The sequence below is a fragment of the Cervus elaphus genome, chromosome 9 (assembly GCF_910594005.1).
Source record: "Cervus elaphus chromosome 9, mCerEla1.1, whole genome shotgun sequence".
Lineage (NCBI taxonomy): Eukaryota > Metazoa > Chordata > Mammalia > Artiodactyla > Cervidae > Cervus > Cervus elaphus.
The window spans coordinates 51,643,003-51,665,717 of NC_057823.1; the positions used below are offsets into that span (position 1 = coordinate 51,643,003).

The 22,715-nt window shown below is 52.6% G+C and overlaps 1 protein-coding gene and 1 pseudogene across 10 annotated transcripts in view; one reads left to right on the forward strand and one right to left on the reverse strand.

Annotated features, from left to right (window-relative positions):
* Positions 1-7,079: 7,079 nt before the first annotated feature.
* SIL1 (SIL1 nucleotide exchange factor) overlaps positions 7,080-22,715 on the reverse strand; it is a 237,142-nt gene continuing 221,506 nt past the window's right edge. For all 10 annotated transcript variants that reach the window (XM_043912904.1, XM_043912902.1, XM_043912896.1 and 7 more), the window contains 3 exons: positions 11,898-11,994; positions 11,300-11,464; positions 7,080-7,591 (listed from right to left, as the gene is read on the reverse strand). In XM_043912904.1, coding sequence (XP_043768839.1) covers positions 7,235-7,591; positions 11,300-11,464; positions 11,898-11,994 — 619 coding nt within the window. In that variant the 3' untranslated portion in view covers positions 7,080-7,234. The remainder of the gene's footprint in view (positions 7,592-11,299; positions 11,465-11,897; positions 11,995-22,715) is intronic.
* Positions 13,195-22,715, forward strand: part of LOC122699145 — a 49,278-nt pseudogene continuing 39,757 nt past the window's right edge.

The following is a 22,715-nucleotide window of genomic DNA, read 5'->3' on the forward strand; positions in this document are numbered from 1 at the left end:
CCGTGCCCGGTGGGCCTGCCTTCCCGCAGAACAGCTCACGCCGTGGCAGCTGCCCCCCGCCCCCACCAGAGTGAGCGAACCAAGAGGATGGCAACCAGATGGAAGCTACCGCACGTTTTAAAAACCTGATCCTCAAAGCGATACGTGATGCCGTCAGTTACGTTGGTAACACAAACCACCCGTGGTCCATGGTGGGAGGGGACAACACAGGGGCACAGGCCAGGAGGTGGCTCCCACAGTCATCTGCATGTGGACCACTGCAGTGGCTGCCTTCCCCACACCGCCCTCCCAGCCCAAACCAGGCGTCCCCGATCACCCTGTTTCCATGGCTCACAGTAACCCCTCAGAGACGAGTCAGAGCATGTCGTTCTCTTAGCTCAACCTTCCAGTGCCTTCCATGGCCTAAAAGCCAGAGTCCTATTGATGAGTGTGGCCACTTGTTGTCTCTGGCCTTTCCTCTCACCATTCTTTGCATCTGCCCTTTGCCACTTTTGGTTCTGCTCTCCCCAGAGACCCCCATTCCTTCTCAAGATCTCCTTCAGGTGTCTTGTCAAAAGTCTCTATCAGAAAGACCTCCCCTGGTATTTTGCCTCCCTGCTTCACAGGGATAGGAATCCACTCTCCAAGGCCCAGGACACAGTGAACAGGTACCCTGGGGACCCGGGGAATCCCTAGTGGGGCCAGGCCCACAGACACTGACCTCCCTTCACTCGGCCCCTCCTCATGGATGACTCAGAATCCACGCTGACACTTGGAACACTCGTGGCTTTTGTTGCCATGACCTACAGCCCCGCACCCCAGCACCAGGTAGACCGTCTAGTCCACCTGTCCGCTCAGCCCATCCACTTCTCTGAGGCTGAGCCCACCCTGGTCTGGACAGCCCCCTCCCTCAGCCCCCAGCATCCATTATCCAGTCTCCACCAAGTGGTAAAAGAAGCTTCCAAAAACATTTCTGAAGAGTCAGTCCTCTGCACACAGCCCTCAGAGACCCCATGCCTGCCCTGGGAGTATCTGGACTGGCCGTGCCCTCTGCACCCACGTTGCCCACTGGAGGCGATTCCTGGGATGCCCACACGCTGCCCCCCATGAGCCCATCACTTGCATGTTTCAGGCATCACCTTCGCCATCCCAACATTAATAGCACACACTTGACCAAAAAGATGAAGGTTCTACTGAGCTTAAAGCTATGAAATGTTTGATGTACTACAGTTTTTCTAATACACATTAAAATTAACTTTAGTAAAGTGTTCATTGCTGTAGCACCTAAAATCTCCCCTTGGACCATGACAGGCAAGCGTGGCCCACGACCACCCCCTTCTCACCAGGCCTTGGCCATTGCCCCCAGCATGTGGCATCGCAGTGCCAGCCCACACAGGGCCATCTGGCATTCCCTGGGGAAAAGGCGGTGGTCTTGGTGACCCCATACCTCGCAAAGGCCCTGGCACATGCTTGAGAAATAGTTGTTTAACTGTGAATGATTTAAACCAGTCAATCAGAAGATACTGGGAGGCAGAAAGCAGGTCACAGAGGTGGCATCAGAGATCTTGCCCAGCAATCCTGAGTCCTCCGCCCTCCTCAGACTATGGGCTGAGCTCGGGGGAGACCAGCCTCACCGTGTCTGTGTGGGGATTGCTCCTGCCCCTTGGCCACCACTAAGAGGACTGTCTCCCCTCCCCTCACATCCTGAGGCTTCTTGCTTCTCAGCCAGGGCAGCCTCCTCCCTGTGTGACACCTCCTCAGGCTAGCTCCTCCCCTTGGCGCCTCAGCCTGGCATTCTGGGCCCAGCCGCCCCGCACCCCTGCTCTGGCCACGACCTCAGTGTGGTGGGCAGAGCCCTGCTGCCCTCCCCTCTGCCCTGCTAACCACAGGGCAGTGCCTCCCACAACCCCTGGGCAGACACTACAAAGGAACCCCCTCACCTCTGCAGCCTTAATCCTCACAGCTTCCACTCTCCACCCAGGCAAGGATCACCGCCCCACTGAAGGAAGAGGAGGAGCTGCCGCATGCTGGGCACACCCAGGGCCCGTGTAAGGCTTCACCCACATCCCCCTGTTGCTTGTTTACCGCCCATGATGTGTTGCTATTACTGCCCCTCAAACTACAGGAGTGGGGACCGACTCCCTCACCCAAGTCACACAGCTCACGAGTTGCCCAGCCCCTCCTCCCAGCCGCCAAGACAGTCCCTCTAATGCCCCCAGGTTCTGACCAGCCCTCAGGAGCCCCAGAGAGGCCCTCAGGCTCCCGCAGCACCTGCCCCGTTCCCGCACAGGCCCTCAAGACTGCATGTCAGCCTGCGGGGATTCTCCAGGCTCCTGGGTGAGGACACCCCGTGACTAGTCACTGGATCCCAGTTCAAAAGCATTCTAGCCCTCAATTCTTACCCATTTCCTGCCTGACCAAGTTTGCCTTCCCCCAGTGGTTCTCATCAGCACACAAAAATATGTTGTCATTAAAAAAAAAAAAATATGTTGTCATAGACCCGAGTTTAAAGAGACAAAAAGCTTTTCTGGGTCCGCGTCTCCCTCCCCTGAGACAAAGCTCCTCAGGGGAATGTTGGGACTGTCTCCAGCGCCCACTATCACTCTCCCCGCTTGGTCCAGCCCTCCTCTCAGCCCCACGTGCTGCTGGCGGCCACGCTCTCCCTCCTTGTCACGCTTTCTCCAGATTTCCACCATCACATCCTCACTCACCTTGCTCGAGTCTCGTCTCCGTAACATGCTCCCCGTCTCGGTCTCTAATACTCAGCTGGTCCAGGCCACTGACCGTGGTTCTCTTCTGCTTGATGAATAATGTGCAACAACCAGGTTTTCAGGGTGGGATGGGGAGAGGTTGCATATACATCCGTATATTTTGTTACACGTTTTACTCCTATGAAGAAATTACAGTCCAATGAAATATGCAATATTCTTTACTCTTGATTCCACACAGCTTAAATTCCACTGAGGCCTTCTTTGATTTTTGCTCAAATCTTGCATCCATAGCCAACCTATGGTTGAAACTGACAAATGAGTCTAGTTCTGATGTTAATGTTGGTTGATATTTTTGTTTACCTTAAGGAGTAAGGAAGTGAAAAAACAGAAACACATGTGTGGGCATTTCACTTGTCAGTGAATGATGACTTTGCTGAATCAGAATACTGTAAGAGTTTCCTCAATCTTTGTGCTAAATACAGATGACACACAAAGCCTAATTGGCATTAATGTCTTCAGCACCCTCTTTTAAGTCTAGACAATCAACAAAACAATAAATTAATTGTTGATTTGTAACATTCCCAACTTCCCTGGTATAAATACTCCCACCACAGATTTCCAGTCACCCACGAGGTGTCCTGCTGGGTGGAGCTGGGAAAAGAAGTTCGAGTGCGTAGTTAGTTTTTCCACCATCAGATGCGATAGACATTAAGGAATCTCAGAAGCACAGATAACAGTCAAATGCTAGGAAAGGAAACGTTTGAGTATTTGAAAGTGTTAGTTGCTCAGTTGTGTCCAACTCTTTGTCATCCCATGGACTGTAGCCCACCAGGCTCCTCTGTTCAAGGGATTTCCCAGGCAAGAATACTGGAGTGGGTTACCACTTCCTCCTCCAGGGGATTTTCCCAACCCAGGGATCAAACTCAGGCCTCCTGCATTGCAGGCAGATTCTTTACCATCTGAGCCACCAGGGAAGTATTTATTACCTTACAATTTTTTAGTTATAATTTACACAGAGTAAAATTCACTTTCTGGGGTGTTTGAATTTTGACACACGTGGTGGCTGTGTAACCACCACAACTGAGACAGAGAACACTTCCAACATGCTCCCCAAGATTCCACTGTGCTACCCCACTGTTGTTGAAATGTCCCCTAAGTCCTGAAAAAACCCTTTCTCTCTAGTTCTGCCTTTTCCAGAATGTCACATAAATAAAGCAACAGTATGCAGGCTTCTGAGTGTGGCTTCTCTCGAGTCAGCAGCATGCATCTGAGATGCACGCGGGCACAGTGATCTGTTCCTTCCCTGTGGAGCAGAGAGGATTATTACCCTGTTGGTCTGTCTACCCCCAGAAAAGGGACAGTGTGCCTGTTTTCTGTTTTGTTTTTACAAATAAAGTTGATACAAATGTTCAAGTTTTTGTATAAACAAAGATTTTTATCTTGGGTAAATACCTAGGAATGAGACTGAGATGCTGTCTCACTGGCATTTTTTTCACCTGTTGATGTGTCATTTGTATATCCACTTTGGTAATGCCTTTGCAAATCTTTATTTTTGAAAATTGGGTTGACTGTTTTCTTGCTTTGGGAATTCTTCATATATTCTGGATACAAAATCCTTTTGTCAAGTTTTTTTTTTTTTTTTACATTGATTCTGGATACAAATCCTTTTGCCAAGTATATATTTTCTCCCTGTTTTTGGCTTGTCTTTATTTTCTTAATTTCACAGAATAAGTTTCTAATTTTGATATAGTTCAATCTATCAGTTTTTAACTTTATGAGTTGTGCTTTGGTGGTATAGCTAAAAACTCTAACACAAGGTCACAAATATTAATTTTCCTATTTCCTTCTAAAAGTTGTACGATTTTTCATTTAGGTCTATATATGCTTTTGAGTTAAATTTGGGGTAAGATGACAGCTATAGGTCAAGGTTCATTTTCTAAAACATGGCTGTGGAGTTGCTGCTGCACCCTTTGTTGAAATCCTGAGGTAAGGCTTCTTCCTTGACTCTTGTTCCCTCACACACCACATGAGGTCAGTCAGCAAGTCCTCTCATGATGACATTTAAAACACATGTGGAGTCTAACCACTTCGCGTCACCTTCTCCATTATCACCCTGGTTCACACCACATCAGCTCTCATCTGGATTCTACATCGGATGCTGTGCGGGCTGCCCGCTTCTGTCTGTGCTCCGGTGTCATCTATTCTCACCACAGCAACGTGCGTGGTCCTGTTAAAATGTCAGTCACGTCGGGTCTGTCCTCTGCTCGCAAGTTTCCAATGGCCCCCGTAGCAAAGCAGCAGCTCCAGTCCTCACCAGAGCTGCCAGGGTCCGCCCTCCTCGTGGTGCTTACTATTCTCCCTTCCACCGACTCTTGCTTTTTTTCCAACACCCCAGCCATGTTCCTGCCTCTGCTATCTCCTTATATACAAAGCACTTCGCGAGATCCCACAGGGCTCACTGCCTCACTTCCTTCTCTTCACACTGCACCTCTTCAGAGAGGCCTTCCCTGACTCTCCTCATCCCCCATTCTGGGCTTTGTTTTTCTTGACAGTTTTCAGCATTCACTGCCAGATGTCATATTATGTAGCCCAGGTCGTACTCCTTGGCTCTAGGTCCTGACGTCACCCAAGGGAAGGCAGACAAGGGCTCCTCTTAGACCTGCAGACAACAGCTGCCGATGAACTGGATGGTGGAACCAGAATCCACACCCCTGTGGCCCACGTCCTGGGTCACACTGTGCCTGTCTCCTGGGAGGCTCTGTCAGGGCCTGAGACTAAGGACCAAGAAGGCAGAGGTCCAGGACGACCCAGATGAGGCCACTGAGAAGGCAGACTGCAGACCAAGCTTCACCCCGGCTAACGCCTTGTGTTGTGTATGTGAAGGAGACGGCAGACGCAGTGCCATCACCTGGCTGTGCGCTCAGTCGCCTGGCACTGTCTGCCTCCCCTCACTCACTCCCACGTCCCAGCACCTTTCTGGACCTGGCCTGCTTGGCCATCTCTCCTGGCCCTCCCACCACCGCCTGTCAGATTAAAATGATCTTCTGAGCCAAACATTCAACCTTTCCAAAGCATGTTCCGCCCAGCAAACTCCAGCTCTGCCCCTCGCCGCCTGTGTGACCTCAGGCAGATCATTCAACCTCCCTGGCCGTGACTTCCTCATCTGTGAAATGTACAAGGCTACTGACAGGTTTAGAGGCTGTGAGCCAGCAGGCATCCAACTCTGTGGACTCTGGTCTGAGCCCCATGACACCCGAGCCAGCAGGCATCCAACTCAGTGGACTGATCCCCATGACGCCTGGGCCCCGAGGCATCCTACCCCAACTCCACAGACCCTGGCCTCCCTCCTGCCCCCCAGGAGAACGCGCTGCTGAAGCAGCCCTCCCAGGCTCTCCGTGGGCAGGAGCAGGGCTGAGGCCACTGACCTGCCCCAGGTTCCTCTGGGCCTCAGCTTGCCCTCAGCTCAGCGAAACTGTGATTTCTACATGCAAGGCCGGGATGGGGAGAGTTCTACACAGAGGCTGGGAGAGGCGGCCTAAGCAGCAGGAGTGAGCCTCTGGTGCATTGGGAATAGCTGAAAAACAAACGCACCAGAATCCAAATCAGGAAAGCCCAGAGCAGGGGTTGCTGTGGCAACCTGCAGCAGGCTCCCAGCCTGGCGCTCCGCCTCTCCGGGGTGGGGGCTGCGACTTGTCAGGCTCAGCTGCCCCTGCCTCCAAGGCTGCCACCTCCAGCTCAGTGCAGATCACATGGACGCAGAAGAGGGGCAAGGGCACAGACAGGCCCCTCTGCTCCACCAGGTGGGCCCAGCAGGCCTGGGCTCCCATTACCAGCTGTGGAGAGATTACTCCTCTCCCAGAGTGATACCTCCACCCAAAGGCCTCCAGAGTGCACCGAGCCCCCCAGTCCCACCACCCAGGACCCAGAGCCAACGAAGAGCTCCAGCCTCACCCATCAGCTGCCTGGGCTGACACAGCACCCCTGTGTGTGGAGATGCCCTCAAGCTTCTGCCACTGGCCTTGAAATTAACATGCAGGCACGGGATGGAGGGGGCAGAGCGCCGCACACAGCTGGGTGAGGAGGGACGAGCACAGGTGCCGGACACTGGTGTGGTGCTTTCTGTGTGTCTTCTCGCGTTTAATGGCATTCCCCTCTGACAGAGGAGCAAACGGTCTCAGGGAAGCTAAGTGTCACCCCAAAGTCACAGAGCCACTGGTGGGAGAGAGCAGGGTCTAGCTGGGATTCTCTTAACTCCTGGGCCTGGATCCTTCCCACGGGGCCCATTACCAGGCGACCACCCAGCACAGCACCAGGGAACCTCAGGGGCCTGTCACCCAGCGACCACCAAAGCGCTGTGCCCAGACCACACAGACACAAGTAGACATCGGCTGTCATGCCTCCATTTAATGGCCAAGCCAGCACTGCCCAGATGATGCTCAGGCCCCAGTAGGGAAGTCCTCCCTACTGCCTGGTATCCCCTGAAGAGCCCACCCAAGCTGGTGCCCCTCAGTCTCACAAGGAGCATCCCAGTGTCAGGGGCAGCCTCATCTCAGCTCCATCAGCAAGCTGTTGATGGAGTCCAGGAGCTCCCGGAAGTAACCCTCGTCCTCGCCCTCCTGGAGCTCCAGGGCGGCCAGTGCCTGGTACTCAGCCTGCAGCGTGCCCAGTGTCCTGTGGAGCTGCGTGTCCTGATGGAAGCGGTCCCGGCAGGTGGCCAGGAGGGCGCCCAGCGTCTGCAGCACCTTCTCGCGGGCGTCGTGCTCCGGTAGCGCCAGGAGGTGGGCGGTGATCTCACACCAGCCCTGCTCCTGCAGGCTGGGCAAGAGGTGCACCTGGCGATACTGCTGCAGCCTCTCAGGGGACATGTCCCGCGTCAGCTCGGCATCCTCCTCCGCAAACATCTGCCATCCGCATGGCCGGGGCGGGGGCGGGGGGACACGGGACAGAGAACACACAGAGAGCCGTCAGCTCTGCCCTTCAGACTGGAAGGCACCTGGCTGACCCGTGAGTCTGTCCCCTCTCTATCCATACCCTTGGGCCTCAAAGGCCCTTCAGGGGGAAGTCAGCTGGATTCACAGCTCCACACATGCTCTCCAGCCCGTCCAGTCCATCCATCCATCCACTCATTAAAAAAAACAAAAAACAAAACTGCAGTGTGCCAGGTGCTGGAGAAACCAAGATGGAGACAGGATCCCTGCCCTCAAGCAGCTCAGGATCTAGCAGAGCAAGTCCTAAATGTCACGATGCGTTTCGTGCAGCAGGGTGGGATGGAGGCAGATAGTCTGGGCTCAAATCCTGCTCTACTGCTGACAGCTGAATGACCAAATGGCCTTGGGCCAGCACTGAGCCTCCCTAGGACTCAATGTCACCATCTCTCATGTGGACGAGATGATAAAGCCCCTTCAGGACTGTTGGGAGGACTCAATGGGACAGCAGACACACAGCCAGTGCCTGGCACACGGAGCCCACCAGCGAAGTGAGCTTTACCATCGTCAAACGTCAGCTGTGCCAGCGGCAGCATCACCACCACAACCACAGATCTACTGCCTCAGAGGAGTCGGGCATGGCGGGGAGAGGAGGCTGGCATTTCCCTGAGTCTTGAGAGGCTTGTGGGAGTTGTCCGAGGGGATGAGGGTGGAGGGTTCACACACATGGCAGGGCTGTGACAAGAGGCCTGGGCCCGTCCCATGTTTGTAGCCCGCAGGCTGTTACAGTGGATGGGCACCAGGGCCAGGCTGGGCACACAACACACAGAGCCCTGGGCATCCCTGGCCTCTACACCGAGGGAAGTCTGGGCAGGAAGTTACACACACGGCCTGTGTTGGTGATGTGCAGAAACCCAGCTCCAACAGAATGTGGCGGGAACCAAGCCTGGCAGGAATTCAGAGGCAGGGAAGGGAACACCTGCGACCTGACAGATTACCACCTCATTTCATTACGCAGAGTACTAACCACTGCACGATCACAGCACGCCACCAGGAGTCTACCAACTTACCTCACCTGTCAGAGGAAGGTATGCAGAGACAGAGGAGCAGCAGTGGGTGCACTAAATGTACTCGCAGGAAGAAAGAAGGACTCACTGCCCTAACTCCAGGGGAGAATGGGGTGTGCAGATGACAGGGCAGGCAAGAAGAAAGCCCAGAAAAAGCTCAGGGCCCACAGCAGACCACCTGATGGCTCTGGGGCTCCTCAAAGCCAGCAGAGAAAGCAGGGAAGCAGGGAGGGTCAGCTTTCTGACACAGAAAAGGCTGAAAAGGACATGGCTGTCGTTTCCTAACCTACTCCCATCCCGCCAGCTCCACCTGCAAAACACACCCAGTCCTGTCAGCTCTCTGCCCCAGGGGCCCTGCTCCTCACTGTACTTTTCAGTGCCCTGCCTCCCGGGCCCAACCTGCCCCCCTCCAGGCCCCACCCTAAACCCTTCACACTGGGCATTTCTGATGATAAAGATGGACTCCCCTGCCTGGGACGTGGAGGCTCTGCAGGCCCTGCCCCCCAGGTGCTCGGACACCTCCCCATTGGTGCCCTCACTATGGCACCTGTCACACTAACCTTCCCCCAGGGCCTGTGCAGGGGCAGCTCGCACTTCCAGGCACCCTCTCACCCAGCACCAACTCCACAGTCAACCTCACTCAACCCTCGGATCTCAGCAACTCCCCTGACTGCCCTGAAGAGTCAGGGCCCTGACTGTAAGCCTCCAGGGCCCACGTGCTCTAGGAGGGTCTCTGGTAAATGTCTGCCTGGAAGCACCAGGAGGGCAGGGACTACTGGCTGGGCACGGCACGGGATAGGCAGACACCCAGGCAACACTTGCGGAAGGGCCCTTCAGCTCCATGGAGGCACAAGAAGATGTGGGTTCATGACCACAGGCAGGCGTCCCAGCTCTGCAGGAGCCCAGATATCAGGACACAGTTTCTTAGTAAAGGGCCTGCCCAGAGCCAAGGGACAGAAGAAGAAATGCCTGGGGTTTGGCAGACAATGGAAGGGGCAAGGACCGAGGAGCCTGACAATCTGAGAGGTGGGTCCACACTCCCCTGGGAATTCTGAAGTCCAGCCACCACCTCCCCACACCAAAGATGCCCTCAAGGAGCATGGCACCCCTCCACCCTGTCACACTTCTTCCTTCAGGAGCCCTGTACCCATCCCCAGTGTACTGAGAAACCACAGAACAAGATGCCCTGATGGCCTCAAGCGTAGAGCATGCGTGCCATCTGTTCCAACACTCCAACTGAAACCCCTCCAACCATCTTCCTCCTGCAGACAGACGGTTATCTTCATACTGTTTGCAGAGAGACGCCAGGCCCCCCCTGATCCTCATGGCACCCCAAAGCCTCCAGTCCGGCTCCTGGGCCAGCTGACTCAGAGAGCCTTGCTAGCAGTGGCTCCCCGGGGATGATGCAGTCACAGTGCCCTGTGCCAGGGCTGGGGGCAGCAGAAACACCCAAGACACCAGGGGAAAGTGACAGGGTTCTCCCAGGAAATGCCAACCAATGCACACATCCTTCCCCAGGCTTGCTGGCCTGTTCCCAGGACGTCAACTGTGCCCAGGCCTTATTAACTGGATGTGAGCACCACATGGCTGCCTGCTGTTCTGAGAAATCAGGTTTCTGCAGCTTAGAGGGGTGAAGGAAGAGAGAGGGGGAGGGGAGAGCGAGGGAGAGGGACAGACTGGGAGATGAGACAGGGCCAGAGGGATAGACAGGAGCGCACACAGACAGAAGCCAAGAGGCGGAGAGGAAAGCGGCAACGGATGACCCTGACCCAGCCTGAGGCCTGGGGGAGGGGTGCACGGAGCCGGGGAGGCGCAGCGAGGAAGAGGGGACCTCTGTCTCCAGCCTGGTCCCCGGGGCTACCCAGCCCTGCTCCACTAATCTGAGTCGGCTGTGGGGAGAGTGTGGCCCCTGAGAGGCAACAGAAGAAACCCTGCCAGAGCTCTCTGCAGCAGCTGAACTGACAATCAGGCCTGGCTGGTTTTACCCTCTCCTTAATTAAGACACTTTCCAAGCTCGCAAAGACCAAAGTGGGCTGGGCACCAAGTCTCCTTGCAGGCAGCAAGCCCCTGGGGCCCTTGATGGCAGCTAGTCTGAGCCCGGCCCAGAGCCAAAGCTCCCAGAGGAGGCACCTTCAGGTTTCCGGAACCTTCAGGTTCAGCGTTATTCCAGACCGGCTCCTCGGTCTCCTGGCTGCTGTGGTGGCCTCAGACACAAGCTGCTCCACCCCCTGCTCCTGGTTGCTCCCACCCTACACTTCACCACACATGACCTTTCGTTCCATGGAGGGCTGATCTTGGCTGCTCGGGCCTTCGGTCACACTGACCCCTGTGCCTGCACACTTGGTCCCGACCACTGCCAGCGTCCCCTCCTCCCTCCCACTCGGCACAGCTCTCAGGTTTGAGCTCAGCAGTCACCTCCCACAGAACATCCACTGTGACATCTCAGAAGTCCTGGGCTCCACAGCATCCCTGCCCAGCTCCGGGCTGGCACATTTGCTCAGGTCACTCCGTCATGAGGATGGAGGGACAGATGGAAGATAGTGGGGGAGGGGGAGGTCAAATGACCAGAAGCACACACAAAGCAGAGGGCAGGGGCGGCCAGGCCCCGGGCTCTCACCTTCTCGGTGACCAGGTCATAGAGCAGCGTGACCACACGCACGGCCAGCACCTCCATGCCCTTCTCCTGGACCAGACTTCTCAGCACTTGCAGCCCCCCCAGCTTCAGGAACTGCTGCTGGGCGTAGGGGAAGTGTCGTAACAAGGAGCACAGGGCGAACAGGGCCTGTGGAGAAACAGACCCGGATGGGTGAGGGGCCACAGAAACCAGGCCCTGGGGCAGGCACCCGGAGGAGCCCCAAGTGCCCCAGCCCAGCCCCCTTCTCTCTCGCTCCACCTGCCACCCTCGGGATTAGCTGCACCCTAGGACCCAAGGCTGAGAGAGCAGGAGAGACATCAGACACCTTCAACATCACCCAGTGGACAAACGGAGGCCCACGGCAGGAACTGAGGTGCTGAACCTGGGAGCTGAACCCAGGCCTCAGATACCTCACAGGCTGCCTGGCTGCCTCAGAGAGAAGCCCTCCCCGCCATGCCACCCAGGGATGACCACTCAGGCCCCCAAAGGTTACGAGTGCAGTCTGGAGAGGGACCCTCCTCGCCTTCTAGGTTTCACAGGTGTGCTGAGGTCTGAACAGGAACAAAGGGCAGAAACACACCTTCTTCTTTGTGGTGAGAGGCTGCTCCGTGGCCAGAATGACCAGCAGTTTCTGCAAGGCTCCCCCCTCAATGGCCTCCACCTGGACCTTTGGGTTGCTGTGGGGAAGAACAAGAAAGCATGATTTTGCACCTACTCACCAACTTGGGGGCACGCCCAGCCCAGGTAAGGGGGCTGCCGCCACAGCGGCCATCCCTGGGGAAGAACAAGGGGGGATTCCCGTGCTGGACAGGCAAAGACTTAGCTGGGTAAACAGAAACAAAATGGCGCGGTCCACCTGGCAACACAGGTGCCAACGGCACAGGCAACAGGCCCAGGGCCCCAGGCCAGCGTCCACTCCACATCAGCCAACAGGCTGGAGTGATCTGGGGATGGAAATCCCATTTTAAGATCCCGATATGTTAAACGTGCTCCTTCAGGGTCCCTCCAATGGAAAGCCTTCCTCCACGCTCCTCGAGGCAGCCATACCTGCTCCCCCACTGCCTTCAAGGTCCCGGGACCATCACGCTCTGCAGAAACACTAGCGGGTGTGGAGCTGCAAGGCCTCTTCCGTCCTCTCCCCTCCCGGGTGGCGCACACAGACAGAGCGTGAGGAGGAAGGCAGGCAGAAAGAATAGGATCCAGGGAGCCTCTGGTCCTGGGGAGATCCCGACATAGGACCAACCCAGCTGCCTCCTGCCGCACTCTCCACTCTGCGCCTGTCCCCACATCCCAGCACAGGGTCTGCCGTGGCGCAGGTCCCGGACAACAGGGAGTGAGAGCTGACACGTGTACAACCGTGACTGCATCAACCAGCAAACGGGCAACAATGAAACACTCAAAACCCATGGCTGCCCCTGGAACTCAGGTCCCCATTCTGGGCTAGAGAAAAGAGTGATGAGCTTCAAACAAACATTTCAGGCAAAGCCCTCCCGGATGAAAGGATGGGGGCCTGAAGGGTGAGACCTCCCCTGGGGCAGGGTGCCAGACAGGGACATGGCTGGGAACCATTTCCTTTCTAAGACCAAACTGGTGATGAATTAAGGATTGAGAGCCAAGTGCAGGGACCTGTGTGGTCAGGCCCTTGAGGAAGATTGAGATGCCCTCACCAGCAGCTTATGAGGTCTTGGGAAAGGTGGCAGGCAAGTGAAAGCCTGAGACCGGCGGCAAGGGGATGGGGTGGGGACTGGGCCCCCAGTGAGACGCAAGCACACAGACGGCCCCCCTCTCCTCCGGGCTCTGGCCGCCGAGAAGTGCCCTGGAGACCCAAAAAGCACCTGTTTCTCCAAACCCCCACCTTGGCAGGGGGCCCTCACAGCATGGGGAGAATGAAGCAGAATGCTCAGGATACAGACAAATCACAGAGACGATTCCTGGTCCAAAACCCAGAGAAAGGGGATGCAGGCAAGGAGAGAGAGCAGGCGGCTCATGGGAGAGGCCCTGGCCGGACAGCACGGTCACGGGGCCCAGTGAGTGCCTGACGGCCCAACCCTCTGCTGCTGCCAGGCGGCGGCTTCAAGGCTCAGTCAGACCGAGCACACAGGGCCAGTATTCCTGCTGTAAAACGGGAGGAGCCCGCACCCCTCTGCATCTCCTCTGTAGAAAGGACATGAGGGTGGGTGCCGGCCTCTCCCACTGCAAGTTCACTCGTGTCTGAAGAGCCGTCTGGAGAAGAGGGCTGGGGTCCCTGGGGAGGAAGGCTGACAGCTCTTCTCCAGACAGGCAGGTGGGCACTGACGCTGGGAGTCTGGCGCTGAGCCTCTCCCTTACCCCTGCTCCCCCAACTTGAGACAGGCAGCTGCTTCATCAAAGGGTGAGCTAATTAGGGCTGTCTCTGCCATCGTGTGTCTGAGGAACGCTCACCCGCAACAGGCAGGGTCTAGGAAAAGAAGTCAACCATGCTGAGAAAATTCATACAAACGTCAGATGCAGTCTCCCGAGGAAGCGGGGGCTAGGAGGCCCAACATCGCATCAGCCTCAGGAACAGCACAGAGGAGCCCCATCCCCAGTGGGCCCCCAGAGCAGCACAGACAAACTCCTTCAAAGACAGCATGTGAAGACTCATTCTCGTCTACAGATCTGTTGAGAACAAGACCCAGGGAGGCGACAAGGCTCAGGAGCAGAGGGGCCCCCAGGGAGGCCCAGCCTGAGCAGCCCTGGAGTGCCTCCCTGTCACCAGCCTGGGCAGAGCTGGGGGAGGGGAGAGACACAAACAAGACTGGTCTCTGCCCACCCAGGTCTCAGCTAGTAGAAGGGGAGAGAAGACCCAAACCCCAGAGGGAACCGAAGCACACACAGTAAAAAAACAAACTACCAGGAGCCAAGGGGAGGGCACGCAGTCTGTAGGCAAATCCCTAGGATTCCCCAGAGGAAGAATAAGCCAGTGGAAGTAAACAAAAAATGCCCAAAGCTAAGAAGAGACATGGCTTCCCAGTATTTCTGTCCATAGAAGCCTGATGTGGGGTAGAAAGGGCCACACGGTACTGTGCCAGGGAAGATCTAGAGGAAGGCACAGGCCAGTCAGTTAGCTGCTCAGAAACGCCCCGTGTGCAGAAGAGATCCTCGCGGATACGCAGCCTCTTCTCTTCCGCTCAACACTGACAAGCCAGGGTCCACACATACAAGAGACGCCACACCACCATACTCCACTTACAGGCTGCAGAGTGAATAAGTGAATGGCTACGTAACTTTAGGCCCTGCCAGCTGGCTCTGAACCTATGGTCTGTGGGGCTTCAGAGAAAGAATAGAAAAGTCTTGTCTGGAAGAGCCAGCAGGGCTGCCCAAAAGCAGCGAGATTGCAGGAGAGTGGGAGTCAGGTGGGGAAGACGGTCTGCGGACCAGAAGACCAGCATGTGCTCAGGGAACAACATGAGCATGTCCAGAGAGGCTAGGAGACCATTCAGTGGAAGGCTGCCCTGAAGAATCACAGAGAACGGGGCTGGAGGTGCAGCTGACCCCCGACACACAGGCAGGTCAGGCTGTGACTGAGCAGGGGAGACACGGGACCCATAACCTGCCCAGTAAGTGGAACTTGCTCCTGCTTCTCTTTCCTCGACACTTGCAAGGCAAAGTGGGGGAGTTGGAAACGTGCCTCCAGGGCACAAACACAAGAGAGGATCCAGGAGAAGGGCCCGTGTCAGGACAATGACCCAGGGGTGGGAGAGGACTTGGAGGGACACTCTGAGGCAGGCCAGCCCACCACTCGCAGGTCAGGCCGGCGCTGTGGTGTGGTGTGTGTCTGTACCTGCCCAGCATCCTCTCCCCTCACCAGGCTCTGACACCCTTTCTTCCCTTCCTCCTGGAACGGACTCCCCCATGCCCTGTGGCCCAGCACTGGTTCATTATGTTCCCCCTTCATGAGGCCCTCAGTGGGCTGCCGAGGACAGGCCATCAGAGCCCTTCAGTCTTTGACCCTGGAGTCAGGACACAGAAGTTTCTTCTCCACAAGGCAGACACTGTGCTGCAAGCCAGGGGTACCTACAGCCAACAGCAGCCAGGTTCGTCCGGACCCCTCTAAATGGAGGGAAGCCCATCCAGAGTAGGAAAGAATAGAGCTCAAACACAGAAGTACACCAGCGAGAAAAAGGGAAAGCCTCGTGCCTACAGCCACTTGATAGAATCACTTTCGTGAGGCAATCAATCTACTCTTTCCCACCTGCGGCAGAGTCCTGAAGACCTGCGTAAGAAGAGTAGGACCACTGGCCAAATGTGGGCCTGTAGCCCAGTGTGGCCTTGGCAGCCCTGGGCCTACACCTTGACCAGCTTGAATGAGAGAACCCACATAACTCTAGGCCCTACCCCAGGGCCCAGGGCTTCAGTGGTTCCATGGACATGCCAGAGACTCCATACAAAACCCTTCTGAAAACAGCCTTCTAGTGTTGTCCAGTCAAGGGGCTGATGAAATACAGCCGGAGGGTGGAAAAGACCAATCTCACATTTCTAGATGGCACTCAGTCCATCCACCAGTGACAGTGGAGAAGGGCTTCCCTTGAGCAGTCTGCCCTCGAAGGGCAGATGCCAACCTGCTCTCAGAGAACCTCTCTCCCGAGAGCTCAGACTTGGGCTCTGAATGCTCTCTGCCATTTTTGGGGAAAGAAGTGCCCCAAGCAGCGCAGAGTGAGGTCTATAGGATGTGTAAGGGGCAGGGCCAGGAGAATACTCAGCCAGAATCCTGTAAAGTGGCTGATGGCCTTGGGTGGGTCCCTTTGCTTCAGAGTCTTCACCTAGGAGGCAGAGCTAAAACTACCTTGAGTTAAAGACAGAAAAGCCAGTGAGCACCAAAATGCTAGCCAGTACATTGTGACTGGAAGATTACAATCACAGTGTGTTTGCTGTACATGTTTTGCGGCCAGACCATACCCTTGAGAACACAGCTTCTCCTCGGCCCAGAGGCCCCAGGCACATGTATGCTGGTCTCAGCCCCTCCCAGTTCACAGACTCAGGATCAGAGCCACAGCCATGGAGCCTGGGGGCGGGCATGGGGGTGGGGGTGTCTTGCCGGCCGGACGATGGGTGTCCTGACAACTGAGGATTTGGGTGAGTTAAAAGGGCAGGGGCCTGGCATGTCTCTCAGCAACATCAGTGGCGCTGGTGTGCTCAAAGTCAACAGAAGGATATTAAGGACATAGCTCGTCTCCCATGAGATAAATGAGAATAAACCTTGTTCTGGGCTAAGCCGGCTGGGCTGAATAAACACCATTAGCACTTGGATTACTGGGATGTTCACAATCAGCAGGCGAGTCAGCTGTCTGAGTGCAGAGGGACAGCAGCAGCTGCTCCTCAGTAAATCTTGGCGTCGGGGGGAGGGGGCACTGTAGAAACGGAAGAGACTGCATTTGCAGAAACCAAACAATTTGGGTTGGGGTGACCGATGTGGGAACCTGCCAAGGGTCAGAGGTCATGTTTTAGCTAACCAGGCTGAGCAAGTGTTGGGGAGTGTTGAGGGGGTGGTGGAGCTGATCTCAGGGTGGGCAGCCAGGCCTGGCCATGGGGGTTCAGGACAACGCTGCCTGCTTCAGAGGCAGGCAGTGCCTCCTCCCTCCCTGGCACTCGACTACATAATGTTCCAGGGAACATGGGACCCTTGTTCTAAAATTGAGGGCTTTTAAGATGGTGAGGGCAGAGCAGTAAGTCAAGCACAGGCCCTCTTCCTTGTGGGGTCCTCTGCGATGCACGGGGGCCGTGGAGCAGCCACTGCTGGCAGCGGGGGCGTGTGCCCAGAAACAGGAAATGCACAGAATCTGCTCACCCAGCATGCTCATGGGTGAATCAGAACAGCAAGAACTAAAATGGGAGTCTGAATCAGTGGAAAAGGAGAAAAACAGAAAGGGAGGACAGGAAATACAGACTGGGTTGATGGCTTCAAAGGGGGCTGAGGAAATACTAAGGTGAAACTCCTGGTGTAGAGTTGTGTGGTCCAGAGTCCCAGCCCAAACCGAGATGTTGGGCCTGTTCACAGCACGCTGGAGACACAGAGGGTATGTGCTCTCTCATGAGTCCCTGCAGTATTTCTAGGTAGGACAATCATTACTCCTTCTGTCTTAATAACAGAAGACAAAGCTGCCACTGTTCTGAAATGCTGTCTGAGAAGATGCTGTACAGTGGGGGAAGGGGGAAACCTCAGGCTCAATCGTTTGTGATCTTGCCTGATGACGTTGTGCATACTCAGAGAGAGAAAGGTCCCTTCTCTGAACTCAGGCCTCAGCCTGTCTGAGTCCCAGTGAGTGGCCCTGGGTCACCTGTGAACACAACAACTTGTAGGATGTGTACTCCCGAAACAGGCTCATTAAGGATCTATACTAGCCTACCATCTAGGGATTAATGTGGGTTAAGCAATCAATTAATCAATCAATACATGGACAGTTACCAACTTAGGGGAAAAAAAAAACCCACATACAACTCTTCCACATGAAAATGAAGCTTCCAGGAGAAACAAAGACATCCAGCCTGTAGTGAGCTTCAAACCATGTAACTGCGGTGGGAACCACGCTGGACCCCTTAGAAGTTCCATCTCGATACTGAAGAAAAGAAGGGAGCGTCACAGGACCCATTCAAATACAGTCCCCAAACAGTTGCCAGTCACAGAAGCCAGTGTAGGCCGCCCGCAGTTCACCACAATGATACAGCTCACAAGAGCATCTCCAGAACATCTTTCCAGACACAAACATACAGAACGATAACCTGCCCACCCTGGGAGAGACAAAGGGGACTCAGAGGAAGGGGCATTGAAGAATCTTCTTGACATCTGGGAGCTCTCACACACAGCACTACCTCACGGACACCTGGGGCATCCCCTGCCCCACCCTGCTCAGTGCTGTCTGGCTCTTTGAGACCCCAGGGACTCTAGCCCACTAGGCGCCTCTGTCCATGGGATTCCCCAAGCAAGAATATGGGAGTGGGCTGCTATGTTCTCCTCCAGGGGATCTTCCCCACCCAGGGATCAAACCTGCACCTCTCGTCTCCTGTACTGGTTGCTGGGTTTTTTCACCACTAGTGCCACCTGGGAAGTCCAAATCATTTCAGACTGGGCACTAAAAAACTACTATAGGGGACTTCAGTGGTGGTCCAGTGGCTAAGAGTCCATGATCCCAGTGCAGAGGGCCTGGTTTCAATCCCTGGTCAGGGAGCTAGATTCTACAGGCCGCATCTAAAGAGCCCACCTGCCTCAGCTAAGTGCAGCCAAATAAATAAATAAAAATTTAAAAATACCATAGAAAATTACACAGAAAAATAACTTACAGAAAAGTGGCAAAATGAAAAAAGACTTCCAAAAACCACTACAATATTGTAAAGTAATTAGCCTCCAACTAATAAAAATAAATGGAAAAAAAAAAAAAAAAGAATCCGCCTGCCAATGCAGGAGATAAAAGAAAAAAAAAAAAACATTATCCACAAAATCCATTCTCAAGAGTGTAGAATCAAAAACTCTATGTTGAAGATATAGGTTAATTTTAAGAAAATTTAAATTGTCTTAGGAAACTATTTTGAGAAAAAGGATATAATTATTCATTCCATTAAAATATGTTTTGCTATTCTACTGCAATTTAGTCAAATGAGAAAAACACTAAAAGGAATTAAAACTTCTCTCTGGTTTCGCTAGAATAAAAAAAACAAGACTTCCATCGAGAGTCACAAATTGGTACCATTTTACTATATTTTCTCTCTCTATATTTACACATTTTTCCTGAGACCTGAAGCCCCTTTACCCCTAAATGTATCAAATGTGTATTTCTTAAGAACATAACCACAGTACAGTTATCAAAATGAGGAAATTAACACTGATGCATGAGCTACAGATATTAAGATTTTGCCAACTGTCTCCAAAATATCCTTTATAGATAAATAATTTTAGTTCAAGGTCCAACCCAGGCCTTACATTATGAATTGAGAAGCATGTCTCTGCATCTCCTTTAACTCTGAGACAGCTTTCCTCAGTCTGTGTTTGTCTTCTTTCACGACAGTAACAGTCTGGAAGAGCACAGGCCAGTTGTAGCATGTCCCACAGCCTGAAGCTGATGTGTTTTCCTGGTTAGACTGAGGTAGTGCATGTTGGCGGGAGTAACACAAAAGCAGTCTTGTCTCTCTCAGCGCCTCATACGAGGCGGCACGTGACCTCATTCAGGCTCAAGAGTGGCTGGGTTCACTTTGATTACCTGATCGTGGTGGTACCTGCCAGATTTCTCCACTATAAAGATACTCTTTGTCCCTTTGAAACTGACATGTATTTTGTGGGGAGATTCCTTGAGATATGAAGACAACCTGTTCCTCATCAAACTTTCATCAATTAGTTCTGGAATTCACTAACAATTTTTATTTAAAATAATTAATACTCTGCCCCAAGGTCATCTGTTCCTAAAAACTGAGGCCATATCCAAGTTTTTGGTAGCAGTATCACAAAACTGACTCACACTGGGCCTGCCCAGATCGAATCCCTGAAGGCTGTTCCTATCACCCTCTGATGAGGCAAGGGTTCCTCAACATGGCCCTGAATACAAGCAGAGCAGGTAAAAAGCCAGTTATAAATGGTATGGGTGGACTGACACCATATATTTGTTCCTGCATGGTAAGATTAAAAAAAAACCAAAACAATGAATGTGGGTTATTTATAAAATTAAAAATTTAGTAACAGCAACATTTAAAATGTCACTTTGCTACGTGTTTGGACAAACACTTCTGAAATGTAGGTTCCCTCTTTGTCTACAACACTGAGTCTTAACTTGTAGGCTGGCAAATTTTTCTAAAAAAGAAATCAGAATTAGGAGGCAGTATGGGAGTCTTCTGGGGTGCTGATAAAGTTCCATTTCTGGACTCAGGTGGTAGTTACATGGGTATATTCACTTTTAAAAAGTTATCAAGTGGTACACGTAAGATGAATGTACTATTCTGTAGAAGGAATAGAAGGAGGAAGGGAGATGAAGCTTTAAATCAGTCTATTTTCATGGAATCCACACTAATTCCAAGAGATCATCTCTCTTTAGAAGTGCTCATAAATGAGGTCTCAAAACTTGCCCTGTTATTCTGAAAAGCAAAACAGTTACCATGTTTGCTTACTCCTCTCTCAATGATGTAAAGATCCATATGTGCACAGTCTCATGATGATATCCGTGAGCTTTCATTTGATTTTTCAGACCCTAATTAATTTTAAGAAGCCAGTGGCTCTTCTCCCTCCTTCCTCAAGTTCTTCTTAACCATGTTTGCTGTACTCTTTCTGACAGGAGGGCCATTCTCCTTAAAAGAGAAGTGAAGAGGTAAAACAGAAGGACGGCAATGAGCCCTCTGTCACCTGCTACACCGAGTCACCTGGCTGGGGCAGGTGACCCAATGTCCTTCCTGCCATTCCTCACTCCGAACACCAACTGCTCAGGCAGGTCCTTTGCTCTTCGCACCTCAGTCCTGACAGTGTTCTCGGAGACCTACACCCTTTGTTCTCTGTTTGTTCTTGGTTACAGGCCCCTTTATCATCTCTTAGACAAAGCTCAACACTAACAACTCCCCAAGTGGCCTTGTTGGCCTGAATAGGTGTCTCCTCTCTGTTCCTTACAGTAATCACTTGTGACTGAACTAAGCACATTTCATTGTTCAGACTATGAGTCATCCTTCCCTTCAAAGCCCTTCCCCAAACATCATATCTGCTCTTCCCTGGACCTTCTAAAATCTTCTTTCCCTCAAACTCAGAGTTCTGTATTTCCCTTGGTTTCTCTGAACATGGTCACTTTCGACTAAAGTTTCCAACACCTTCACTTCACCAAACAATTCATTCATGACGCTCAGAATACCACTTCAGTGAAGCCCTTTCCCTTAACCTTCTGAGGGGTAAAACTATCAGAAAAATGAGTTAAGAATTAAAGCAATTAAAAATTGATGAGCTTCTTGTTTTTTTGCAGAAGGAGGTTTTTCCAAGGGTCCAGATACATAAAGACCCATGGCACCACACCAACTTGCTTCTGCACCAAGTTTTATTATCTCAATTCAAAAACCCTCTCCCACACTAAGGGTAAATAGCTGACATCCCAGCATGTTTTTTGGTGATCTAAGAGCCAGTGACCTGGACTTTCATCTTATCAAAAAGCCCAAACTCAAAAAGCAAATACTGAGTAAAAGCTGCTATGGAGTCAGAGAGACCCAAGTTCTAGCTCCAGTGTTTTCAAGCTGTGTGGTTGCTACATGTTAATAAACCTCTTCAGACCTCAGTTTCTTCATCTATAAAATAGGAATTAGTAATATTTATCTCATGAGATTACTGTGGGTATGAAGTGTGATAATATACAAAGAGATTAGCACACTTCATGGCAAATACCAAGCATTCAAGTAACACTTTTAATCATAATATATTGTACTTTAATGAAAATTACTGTTCTTACCTTTCTGCTAAGAAAGGCAGAGGGCCTGGGTTTTCAGGCTTCTCAGAAGTGGGAGGGGCTACCTGTGGTACAGGACAAAGAAGAAGGTAATACCTCCCACTAAGCGGCCCTGGATTCTCAGTCCCAGCTCCTCTGGCTAGACAGACAAGACCAGTACAGGAAGAATTCATGGGGGAGAAGTGTAATTAACAAGCTAGAGGGAGAGACAGGGAGGAAGGATCAAAGAAGCTAATTAGAACCGGCTAAAGGGAGGCCCTGCTTATTTAACTTATATGCAGAGTACATCATGAGAAACACTGGACTGGAAGAGCACAAGCTGGAATCAAGATTGCCGGAAGAAATATCAGTAGCCTCAGATATGCAGATGACACCACCCTTATGGCAGAAAGTGAAGAAGAACTAAAGAGCCTCTTGATGAAAGTGAAAGAGGAGAGTGAAAAAGTTGGCTTAAAACTCAACATTCAGAAAACTAAGATCATGGCATCCAGTCCCATCACTTCATGGCAAATAAATGGGGAAACAGTGGAAACAGTGGCTGACTTTATTTTTCTGGGCTCCAAAATCACTGCAGATGGTGACTGCAGCCATAAAATTTTTTTTTTTTTTAATTTTTTTATTAGTTGGAGGCTAATTACTTCACAACATTTCAGTGGGTTTTGTCATACATTGATATGAATCAGCCATAGATTTACACTTATTCCCCATCCCGATCCCCCCTCCCACCTCCCTCTCCACCCGATTCCTCTGGGTCTTCCCAGTGTACCAGGCCCGAGCACTTGTCTCATGCATCCCACCTGGGCTGGTGATCTGTTTCACCATAGATAGTATACATGCTGTTCTTTTGAAACATCCCACCCTCACCTTCTCCCACAGAGTTCAAAAGTCTGTTCTGTATTTCTGTGTCTCTTTTTCTGTTTTGCATATAGGGTTATCGTTACCATCTGTCTAAATTCCATATATATGTGTTAGTATGCTGTACT